Consider the following 11,489-nt stretch of genomic DNA (forward strand, 5'->3'; position numbering starts at 1 on the left):
TCCCACATCCACAACAACCTGGGGGTAACTTCCCACCCCTGTTCCCAGAGAAATCCGGGAAGGAAGAAGGTGTTGAAGTTAAGGAATGTTGCAGAGGGGTTCACTTTGAACTGAAATCTGCCCAGAACCGTTCCCAGCCTCCCCATCCCCATTCCCACTCCCTTTTCCCATTCCTTTTGGCCATCTGGATCCCTTTCGCTTCACCCACCAAAAAAGGAAAGGAAGTACCATTGACTGTTGTCATTATTTTATTACAAATTATACCTTGAAAATTACTGTCTGAAAAAAAAAAATAGATTTAAATAAATATACAGATTTCAGGATGCTACATCTGGCAGGTGTGCAGTAAGTCACTCAAGGATGGGACATTACACACACGAGGAGATTGACAGAGTACTTTACAGCAGTAGTTTTATTTTAAATTACTCACATTAAACCATGTGCAAAATTTCCTCTGGAACAAACCCTTTCAGGGCTTTCTTCTTTTGGTTTTTTAGAGTGACTCCAACCTTCAGAAGGTCAAAGATAAGAACAGATTCTCTGCAGCTTTGGGGACCAAATGATTAACCTGCTGTTTCATTCACAATACAATCAACTGGTCTGATTTTTTACCCCCTCTCCGGGGCTTAAAGCAAAATCAAGGAATTCTTTTTCTTGTCCATCGGGACTACACTTGCAAAGCCACAGATTTTGGTCCACCACCATCCTCAAGCAGCCTTTCCCAAGCTCCTGTGCAATCCTGGCGTGGGCAGCAGAGGGACCCAGCAGTGGAGAGCAGCTCTTTACCTGCCCTGCCCAGGTGACAGCCCTGGCTTCCTGCAGAGCTCAGGCTGCCCAGGCAAACAAAAGTGCATTTGTGACACAGCTCCGGAGCCGCGAGGCTGCCTTTGGTTGGTTTCTGGGCCCTGGGCTCTGTGTTTTTCCCAGATTTTTCCTTCCCTCCCCTGGGCCAGCAGATCTGGGTTTAAAGCTGAGCCCAAGCTCAGACAGGGCTGTGCTCCCTTACAGAGCTGGGTTGGAAGGGACCTTGGAGATGATCCAGTCCCACCCCCTGTTCCAACCAGTCCTTCCCTCCACATCGTTCCCACCTGGCTGCCCCTCACCTGATGCATTCCCCACCCAGGCTCCCCTTCCCTCAGGACCTGCTACCCCTGGCTGGTCACTTACTGTCCAGAGCCCGACTCGGAGCTGGCCTAAGCCAAGCAGCAAGCCTGGCTTTGTGCGCCCTCTCCGCAGCCTTTCCCTCCAGGCAGGGCTGGAGAAGGGTGGGATGTTCAGGAGCGGGAAGTCCTCACTGAGGGCATGTCCAGGGAGATGAGATGGGGTCACTGACCCACACCAGGGCTCTGCTCACCCTCCACAGCCATGGGGCTGGGGGCTCCTGCACAGACCCCACAGCAGCCACGCCTGGGTTTGGTGCCATCCCTGGGGCCACCGATCCTCAGCTACAGCCAGGACCTTCGTGGAAATCCACCCCAGCGCCTCCTCAGCCAGTGAGTGTCCCTGACTGCTCAGCTGGCTCCAGGTGATGACAAAATAAACGGTTGGTACAAACTGGGAGCTGCTCCACCACGGGAGCCTCGTCCACAGGCAGTGAGTGATGAGAAAACAGTGCAAAGGTGGGCTGGAGGCGGCTCATCCCTGCCTACAGCGAGCAGCAGGGCCGGGCTGAGCCCGGCTCACACAGCTCCCAGGCAGAGCAGCCCGGGCCAGGGACGGGCTCAGCACTGCCCAGAACCCCCCGGCTGGGATTCACCCACCACCCGCGGGCTGAGCCCCTGCCCAGGGCTCCAGGGCACAGTCCAGCTGCTGCTGCTCCAGCACGGCCCTTGCCTGATCCAAAAAGGCACAATTCGGCTCCAGGACACTTCTCTGACTGTATGGAGAGAGAGTTTTTCCCTTTACAGCAGTCCCTTGAGTGCTGGTTGATGCAGCAGGAACACGGAGACTTCCACTTCCTTCCCTTCCACTCGCGGCCTTCCCTTCAGCTCTAACAACCGGCAGCGGAGCTGGTGGCGCCCAAAGGACTCCAAATTCTTCTGGTGAGCTCGACGTGCACCTGTCTTTATCTCTTCTTCTTCCAGATGTTTTTCTCCCAAGGCAGAGCCGGCAGCTGTGCGTCCCTCCGGGAGCGTTTGCCGGAGCGCGGGCTGGACACCCTGAGGTCCCTGGGGACAGAAGGGACACCGTGGTCACTCTCCAGCCCCCCCACACGATGACATTTATCTACCCCTCAGCACGATTGGCTGGGAGGCAGGAGATGGGGCAAGGAAGAGCAGGATTTTCTGCCCACGGCCGGATGAAGGCACAGCGGGGCTCCGTCAAGGTGGCAGAGGGTTCAAGGATGACCCAAAGCGCTGCTTCCCCAAATCTGCCTTTCAGATTTAATTGCCACCAGTTCATTAATCTGCCACCTCCCTTTAGCTCAGTTACACTCCTGGAGTTGTTGCTTCTCCTCACAATTCCTTGATGTGGGGTTAGAAAAGCTCAGTCCTTTGCTCCGAAGTTGCTGCCCAATGAATTATCTCCCTACAGATGCCCTCCCCCTCTCCCTGCTCTGGCCCACATCAGAGGAACTCCCCACTGCAATCAAGAATTTCATTTTATGTGACATTGCTCTGGTTTGGGGAGGGCACAGCTGGAGCCTTCAGTGCCACAGAGAGCAGAAACAGCCGAGTCTCCTCATTTCGAGGAGGCAGAAGCTCAGATCGAGCTGTCACTGCAGCCTGGGGCCACAACCACACATTTTCAAGTGCTCCTGACGAATGTTCGGAGGGGGTTTAGGTTCCCTGCTCACCTGAGAGCCCTCAGCAGCCCGTGATGGAGAGGCCTCGTGGCTCCGCTCTGCAGAGACCTCGCTGATGCTCCAGAGCTCACGGGGAGCTTCAGACTCTGGAGGTACCTAAAGAGCGGGAGGAGAAGCCTGAGCCACCCACAGCCAGGCTGGGGGAGCTCAGGGGGAGCTGGCCCGGTGACAGACAGCTGAATGCGCGGCTTTGAAGGGTTAATTGCAGCTATTTGGGAGCGATTCGCGGCTCACTTTGACTGCTATTCCCCGGTGCCGGAGCTCCTCTATTCACAGGCACATTTAATGATTGGGGATTGCAGCTCTTGCCTGGCTGTGGAATTAATGACAGATCTCCACCTCGCTCCCCTCCCCTCGGCAGCGCTGCTGAAGCTGAACTGGGACCCCACATGTGCCATAATCTGAGGTGGCCACGGGACATGAGGCTGCTGAGTCCCAGCTCAGAGCAGTCCTGCTCTGCTCCCTCTGCGCCACGCAGAGGACACGGGTGTCCCAAAAATCCACACCCTCACCTGTCCTGCTCTCAGGGTGCTGCCAGCCCTCCGTTCTGAGCAGGGGACACCGGTGTCCCAAAGGTCCACACCCTCACTCGTCCTGCTCTCAGGGTGCTGCCAACCCTCCCTTCTGAGCAGGGGACACTGGTGCCCAAAAATCCACACCCTCACCTGTCCTGCTCTCAGGGTGCTGCCAGCCCTCCATTCTGAGCAGGGGACACGGGTGTCCCAAAAATCCACACCCTCACTCGTCCCATTCCCAGGGTGCTGCCAGCCCTCTGTTCTGAGCAAGGGACATGGGTGTCCCAAAAATCCACACCCTCACCTGTCCTGCTCTCAGGATGCTGCCAGCCCTCCATTCTGAGCAGGGGACACGGGTGTCCCAAAAATCCACACCCTCACTCGTCCCATTCCCAGGGTGCTGCCAGCCCCCATTCTGAGCAGGGGACACCGATGTCCCAAAGCTCCACACCCTCACTCGTCCCATTCCCAGGGCGCTGCCAGCTCCCCCAGCTCCCCCAGGGCCTCCTGGCAGCAGCAGGGATGGAGGTGGCACTGCTGCCTCTCAGCTCCTGAGGGGACCCTTGTACACCCTGAGCCCCCGGTGACACTGCCAGGGCTCTCATGAGGGGACAAAAAAGCCACCCCAAAAAAGTCCCAGCTGTTGACAAGGAGCAGACACCGCAGCTCCCGAGCCCTGCCCGTCTCCCCTCCCCGGGCAGCCCCAGGGACATCCGCAGCGCTTACCCAGGCCTGCCCTGGCAGAAGGTGGCACAGGAGCTGTCCCTGGAGTGCGAGCACTGGCACCTGCCCGCCGACCTCTTGCGCCGCCTTGGCGGGCTGCCCAAGCCGTAGGGAGCGGTGTGCCTGGGAAAAAACAAAGGAATTCAGCTATGCCACCGGCTCTTTATTGGCCAGCGGGTTTATAACAGGGTCCTGGGAGGCAGCCAAGCCAGTGCCAGCATAATAAAAGACTCATCTATAGGCATAAGGTGAAAAGGTCACTGATAGGTCTGAGCCTTTAAACTGCAGCTCCTCTCCCACCTAACCCTTCCCTGCCGGGAGCTGGCCGCTCTCTGCTGCCGGGGAAGGGGAGTTTTCCCTCCTTGCAGCAGCCCAGGTGCCCGTGCAGGGGCTGCCACACGGGCTGGGCGAGCCGGCAGCTCCCATGGGTGGCAGAGCTCCTGAGCAGCACGGCCCAGCTGAGTGCCCTCCTCCCCTGCAGGTTTAACACACGGCACAGCCCGAGGTGCATCGGGGCCAGAGCAGGTTCTCGTGCTCACAGCCTGCTCCCGGGGCTGCGAGCACGCTCCCGCTCCATCTCTGATGGCAATCTCCTCTCCCAGAGGCTGCAGGATTGGCAGGAACTGCAACAATTCCCCGAGCAAGCAGCGAGCTGTAAACGCATGCCAGCGAGCACGATTCTAACCACACCTGAGCGCATGTGTTGTGCTCCGGTGCGATGGCCATTGGTCTGAAAGCGCCGGGAAAGCTGCTTCGGCATTCCTGAGGGCAGGACTTGGCAGCCACGGGCCCACCACTGTCTCATTAACAATACTGGCAGGCAGCAGCCGGGCTTGCGGCGTGCGAGCGGGGAGAGGAGGAACTTTCCTGACTCGCAGCCGCAACATCTCGGCGTTGCTGCGAGCTCGCAGAGGTGCAAACCTCAGGAAAAGCCGAGCCCGGGAGGAAGCAGCGCCCTGTGCTTTCACCCCGGCCCCCGGGGGTTGGACAAACACCTGAGCGCCAGCAGCAGCAGCAGCACGGTTTGTCCCCTTCCAGGCTCCGTGCACCTCGGAGCAGGTGCTGCCAGAGCCCCGGAGCACCGGGACCCTTTCCCACCCTCCTCGGGTACAGCCCCTGCCCATCAGCAGCGCCAGCCCGCGCTCCCGCTCACCCAGGCGTGTTGACCCAGATGATGTCCAGGTGACAGAAGTAGATGCATTCCTTATCCAGCCAGCTGTTGCAGGAACATCGCTTGCTCCTCGGCAGCGCGGCCAGGTGCGACTCGGGCGGGGGATGGCCCAGACCTGCAGCGGCACAAGGAGGGAGGGATGAGCGGCCCGGCCCGTGCGTGTGTCCCCCCGGAGGGTCGCGGCCATGTCCCCGCGCCGGCCGGAGCGCGATGAGGCTGCGGCTCCTCCGGCACCCGGGGGCTCCCCGGAGCGAGGGTCCCGCACCGCGCCCCGCACATCCCGGGCGCCCCCGGCCCCCTCCCCGCGCCGGAGGGGGGCTCAGGGGGTCCCCCCCCTCCCGTGCGGGCACCCCCGGGACACCCAGCCCCGCTCCAGCCCGGGGCTCACCGGCTTCCAGCAGGGCGCAGAGGGCGAGCGCCAGCAGCACGGCGGGGTGGCTGCCCATGACCGCGGCTCTGCGCTGGCGGCTTTGGCGCTTCTCCGGGGCTTTTCCTCCTTTTCCTCCCGTCCCGGCTCTTCCAGCGGAGCCGCCGAGCTGCGTCTGGAGCCGTCGGGCGCCCGGCAGGTGCTTTATAGCCCCGGCCCGGCGCGTCACCCGCTCCGCCCCCGGGGAACGCCGGGCGCGCTGGGGCGGGCACGGAGCGGAGCCCCCGCTCCTCCCTGGAGAGCTCCTCGGGTTCCTCCGCCTGGGCAGCCCCGGGGGAGAGCGCCGGAGAGTGGGAAGAGTCTCCGGAGCCGGGATGCGGGGAGGGGAGAGCGTGTGCGGAGCGTGCCCCGAGCGGGCTGGGCTGCGGGTACAGGGGGGCTGCAGGCAGGGTCCCCCGGGAGCCCCCCGCATCTCCTCCGGCCCCGGGGGATGCTTTGAAACTGCACAAACCGGACAGAATTCAAGATCAATGACAAGTTTTCGCTTGAAATGCCTTAACCTGGCTTAGTTTAATAAAATGTAATTGATAAACTCACTTGAAATTGCTGCTCCGTTCGTGCAATGACAGTCTCGGCTTTCTCGCCTCTATTTTTTTTCTTTTTTTTCCTCTAAATCAACTTTAAGACTTTTGCTACGTTGAGCAATTCAAATTTCTTGCAATAAATCTGCCCGAGCACTGTCTAATTTCGCTTCAGCATTCTTGTGGCACACTATCTGCACGTTTTTAGGGTGCAAATCATGTGAAGCACAGTCACCTCCTGGCACAGCCCTTCACCTTGCCCGTGGAGTGTCAGGCAGAAGCAGGAAATTCCTCTGGGGAAGCGTTGGGTCCTGACCACGCCAGGGATGGATCACAGCTTCCAGGCACCCTGAATTCCTTGGGACCACTGATCCAGCTTGGAATGGCAGCTCCAGGCACGGCAAATCTTGGGCAAATCCTGCGAGCGGTTTAGAAAAGCGAAATCACCGCGTTTGCCTTTTGCAAGAGGCTCTCGAAAACTTCCCGGGAAAGGGAGTGTATTTTATTTGTTTACCATGAGCAGTTCAGCTTTTTATGGCCCTGTTGTCATGGGCAGATGCAAGGTGGTGGCAATTACAGCCGCAGTGAGGGCTCATGCACAGGAACACGTGTGTGCGGGAAAGGAAAGGGAAATAAGGAAAAGTGCAGGGAGGGAGAGTGAGGAAAACGGCTCCTGAGCCAGAGCTTCTGCTCACAGCAGCCCATGGAAGTGAAGAAAGTGATGACTGCAGTCCTGCAGGCAAAGTCTGGAGGATTTGACATTCCCTTGGTCTGAGCAGCAGAGGGAATCCCTCTCTGTGCTCATGCAAAATGCACACAGGGGGTGTGTGCAGGGAAAAAACACCGGGAGAAAAGAAACTGCCCAGGAGAGCACAGACATTTACAGAGGGCATGAAGTGAGGGGGCACAGAGGCCAGAGAGGATGAAAAATGTGTATATGGGCACGGCATGGAAATACCAGAGTAGAGGATGTGTCAGGCAGAGAAAATCAGGAAGAGTGCAAATGGTAAATTAATAAGAAAGCAAAGACAGTGCTCATAAAACAAAGCAAACAGAGGGAAGTGTTTAACCTCTGTATCAATGCAACAATTATTCTAAAGAAAACAGGGAAACACAAAAGCAGCATTACCTGTCGCTGCCCATGTTCCAGCTGTGCCAAGTTTCAGAGTCATGCCAGAGCTGTGTGTGACATTCCAGATGCCAGCCCAGTGATACAATAAATCTGCCTTGGCTCCCGTTCCTGCGCTCCTCACCCTGGTCACTGCGGGCTGAAAAACGATCCCCTCGACGTGGGGAAGGCAACGCAGCCGTGTTTGCTCACCCCGAGGGGAGGCTGGTGAGTAAATGACATCATTTTGCACAAAAAAGGGCGCTCTCTCTGAAGGGGTGCTGCCGGCGAGGGCTGGGGCAGAACCACGGTGCTGAGGGGATCAGCCCTGTCGCACACAGACCGAGGAAGCACAGTCTCAAGATAACCCCAGGATTTGGGTATCTGGGTTCAAGGAATTTCCTCCACCTTTTGTGGCTGGAGCTCTGTCACCCAGCTCACATTTCCAAGGAGCACCTGGAGCTCCACGTCTGCAATCGGCGTGTGGCTGGAAGTGCCCAGATGTCTGCTGCTATCTGCCTGTCATGCCAGGTGCAAAAACATCTTCACAAACCAGGCCTTTCATCCAGAGATTTCTCAATTCTTGTCTTCATTTCCCATAAATCTCACCAGACTGAAAATGGAGCAAATGTTACACCCTTGTGTTTGTCTGTGTCTGCGGAAGGGAGCTTGAATTCCTTTTTTTTTCTCCAGGAAAAGCCCTCCCGTGCTGAGCAGGCAGCAACCTGAGCAGCACACCTTGGGATGTTTGCCACCAGAACTTCAAAGATCCCAAGGATGTGGGGCTGGGGATGAATGCCACTGTTTCTTGCAGGGATGTGGGAACCCTGCAGAGACGAGGTGGGGTTGGCATTGAATTGGCTTTGAACTGACCCAGCTCTGAGAGCTTTGTCCAGAGCTAAGGAGTTCCTGTGGAGAAACAATGCTTTAGAAAGTTGTTTTGCCTTCAGGGCTTGCGAGGGAGAATGCCCAGACAGAAGGTGAAGCAGCTGCTTCAGCACCAAACAGATCCCCAGAGAGGGACTCAGCGATCTCCAAGGTCTTTCCCAACCTCAGTGATTCCACGGGTCAGTGATTATTCTGACGCCTGTGGTGCTTCCAAGAGCTCCTGCTTGGTTTAGGTTGAATCCCAGAATCTCCTGAGCTGAAGGGACCCACAAGGATCATCCAGCCCAACCCCTGTCCCTGCCCAGACCCCAGCAATCCCCCCTGTGCATCCCTGGAGCGCTGTCCCAAGGCTCCTGGAGCTCTGGCAGCCTCGGGGCCGTGCCCATTCCCTGGGGAGCCTGGGCAGTGCCAGCACCCTCTGGGGGAAGAACCTTTCCCTGCTCTGCAGCCTGAGCCTGCCCTGGCCCAGCTCCGGCCGTGCCCTGGTGCTGTCCCTGTCCCAGAGCAGAGCTGGGAGCTGCCCCTCGGGAGGAGCTGCAGATCCCTGAGCTCTGCCCTCAGTGCGCTCTGCTCCAGCTGGACACTGCAAGTGCCCTCAGCTGCCCCTCCTGTGGCCCCTCCTGACCCTTCAGAATCTTCGGGCACCCTCAAATACCTTTAGATCTCATATTTTGGAGCCCCAACCCCCCAGATGTTCGATCCCCTCACGCTGTGGCCTGGGGGATCAGCCAGCACCGGGAGCCGCGGTTCTCCTTGACCTCCGGAGCACGGAGAACCTGCACAGCTCCTGCCACTGTCCCCGCTGTTCCCCCGATAAGGATCAGGAGCCAGCTTCCCAAGGCCAACCCTCCTGGCACTATCGCCACGCTAAAATCACAAAGGAAAACAACAGTGCTGGAGGAGGGCCGGGCCGCGCTGCACAAACACGGCTCCCAAAGAAGGAACAAAGGCGCGCGCGGGGTCCCGAGTGCCAGAGATGGGCTTTGCCTCCTGCAGTTATTTTTTCCCTTTTGTTTCTGACTGCGGGAGCACATTGTTCGTGTCACTGTGAGGAGTTCCAGGCAGACATGACGAAAGGGACAAAACAGCCCAAGACGGGAGGCGTCCCGTGCGGCCCTCGCGAGCGGCGCTGTTTGGAAACAAGGAGTGAGCAAACAGGAAAGGCCTTTAACCATTGAGCAGTCGGGATCCCGGCGTGCTCTTGGCACCGGCGGGAACAATGGGGTGATGTCACGAGCCAGAATTCCCCACGGTGGGATGGCAGCCCAGCAAATCATCGTAATTCTTGTCCCGGGACATGAGCAACATTTTTCCACCGTTGGTCATCCCCCACGGAGCCGCTGTGAGGAAGTGTAGGAAAGAGACATTGTCAAGTGAGGCTTCCTCTGGGATTTTCGCTGCCCCCCCCTGCCCTCCCCAGCTCGGCACATGGGCTGTAATAAATCACAGCTTTCTGCTGACGGGGAGGATCTCAGCGAGGTGCAGGGAGGCTGGAGGAGATGTTCCACACAGTGAAAAAGGCTGAGAGCCACGGTCGGGATACTTGGAAGGCAAAGGGGCAGAGTTTCCTCAGCTCTGTGGGGCTTTGAGCTGGCGCAGAGCGAATCTGGAGCTTTGCCCTTGGGATTCCAAAGGTGCTGAGGGTGGCCAAGGGCTCAGGAGAGAGTCCTGCACAAACAGCCGTGGTTGGGGAATTTCAATTTCAATTTTTTTTTCAATAATTTCAACAATTTTTTCAACAATTTTTTTATTATTACTTTTTAAGGCTGCTAAACAACATGAACAATACAAAGGCATCCTCCAGATCCCAGTTTCTCCTTATTTTGGCCTAAAGTCAGCTCTGTGGAGAATATCCTGAAGTTCATTTGCAGCATGCAGGCCTCTCCTGAGGCAGCTCATGAATTCCCTTTTGGCTCCTCTCTGTTGGTGGGGACTGGTGCCACAGGAGGGCTGGGCAGCGCTCAGGGCTTGGGGTGGCTTTGTTCTTGGGCTGTTACTGAAAATCCCGACTCACCCCTCCAAGATTTGCTCTACGAGGTCCCAGCTGGTTTCCGTGCAGCCACCCCAGCTCTGGGCTGTCCCAGGGGAGCTGGCATCTCTTGCTGGAGCTGGATGTGGGATTTCAGCAGCAAAAAGGACATGAGTGGGTCCCAGCCAGCGCTGAAGTGCAGCCCTGAAGAGAGAAACACAAAGCCTTGAATGCGTGCGTGGTTTGCTGATAACAGATTTGTCCTGCTCTGTGTTTGTGGGCTGTCTGAACACACCCCAGGGCTGTTTGCCGTGGTCACAGCGGGGATCTTCACGTGTTTTCCTCGTCCTGAGGATGGCAGGGAAGCCCACTGTCCCTCTCAGAGGCCCCAGGCGCTGGCACTGCTGCCTCTGCCCACGGCACAAACACGAGGGGTCTCTGCTGCACGGCTCCACAGGCCCTGGGATGTGCTGGCTCCATCCTTCCCAGGGAGGTGGGAAGGGGCAGAGCCTTGGCAAGGACCCCCTGTGACATCCAGGAGAGCCAGGCTGTGACAGGCCAGGAAGTGCCCGTCCCCACGGCAGGACACTGCCCGCTGCCAAGGGCCAGAGTGAGGCTGACACTTGCCTGGCATGCTGGTGGATTATCCAGATCCCTTCTGCAGTGATGGATTATCCAGTTCTGCTCTCCAGGGATGGGTTATCCAGTTCTGCTCTCCAGGGATGGGTTATCCAGTTCTGTCCCCAGGGATGGATTATCCAGTTCTGTCCCCAGGGATGGATTATCCAGTCTGTTCTCCAGGGGTGAATTATCCAGTTCTGCTCTCCAGGGATGGATTATCCAGTTCTGTCCCAGGGATGGGTTATCCAGTTCTGCTCTCCAGGGATGGATTATCCAGTTCTGTCCCCAGGGATGGGTTATCCAGTTCTGTCCCCAGGGATGGATTATCCAGTTCGTCCCCAGGGATGGGTTATCCAGTTCTTGTCCCCAGGGATGGATTATCCAATTCTGCTCTCCAGGGATGGATTATCAGTTCTGCACTGCAGGGATGGATTATCCAGTTCTGCACTGCAGGGATGGATTATCCAGTTCTGCTCTCCAGGGATGGATTATCCAGTTCTGTCCCCAGGGATGGATTATCCAGTTCTGTTCCCAGGGATGAGGTTATCCAGTTCTGTTCTCCAGGGGTGAATTATCCAGTTCTGCACTGCAGGGATGGATTATCCAGTTCTTGCACTGCAGGGATGGGATTATCCAGTTCTGTCCCCGGGGATGGATTATCCAGTTCTGTCCCCAGGGATGGGTTATCCAGTTCTGCCTCTCCCAGGGAGGATTTATCCAGTTCTGCTCTCCAGGGATGG

At 57.6% G+C, this 11,489-nt stretch overlaps 1 protein-coding gene across 1 annotated transcript; it reads right to left on the bottom strand.

Moving 5' to 3' along the window:
• Positions 1-270: 270 nt before the first annotated feature.
• Positions 271-5,722, bottom strand: LOC120763123 (endothelin-2-like). The gene is made up of 5 exons (XM_040086226.2): positions 5,604-5,722; positions 5,198-5,330; positions 4,048-4,167; positions 2,798-2,902; positions 271-2,168 (listed from the first exon to the last, which is right to left on the bottom strand). Exons 1-5 carry the CDS (start codon positions 5,659-5,661, stop codon positions 2,066-2,068), a joined length of 519 nt encoding a protein of 172 aa, XP_039942160.1. The 5' UTR covers positions 5,662-5,722; the 3' UTR covers positions 271-2,065.
• Positions 5,723-11,489: the final 5,767 nt, after the last annotated feature.

The sequence above is a fragment of the Hirundo rustica genome, chromosome 25, assembly GCF_015227805.2.
Source record: "Hirundo rustica isolate bHirRus1 chromosome 25, bHirRus1.pri.v3, whole genome shotgun sequence".
In the NCBI taxonomy this organism is placed as follows: Eukaryota; Metazoa; Chordata; class Aves; order Passeriformes; family Hirundinidae; genus Hirundo; species Hirundo rustica.

Bases quoted from the DNA above. Each gene is read 5' to 3' on its own strand.
- LOC120763123 (XM_040086226.2), bottom strand. From the start codon at position 5,661: ATGGGCAGCCACCCCGCCGTGCTGCTGGCGCTCGCCCTCTGCGCCCTG. The intron at 5,331-5,603 runs GTGAGCCCCGGG...GTGCCGCTGCAG, and splicing joins CTGCGCCCTGCTGGAAGCCG to GTCTGGGCCATCCCCCGCCC. The intron at 2,903-4,047 runs GTAAGCGCTGCG...CCCGCTCTTTAG, and splicing joins TTCTGCCAGGGCAGGCCTGG to GTACCTCCAGAGTCTGAAGC.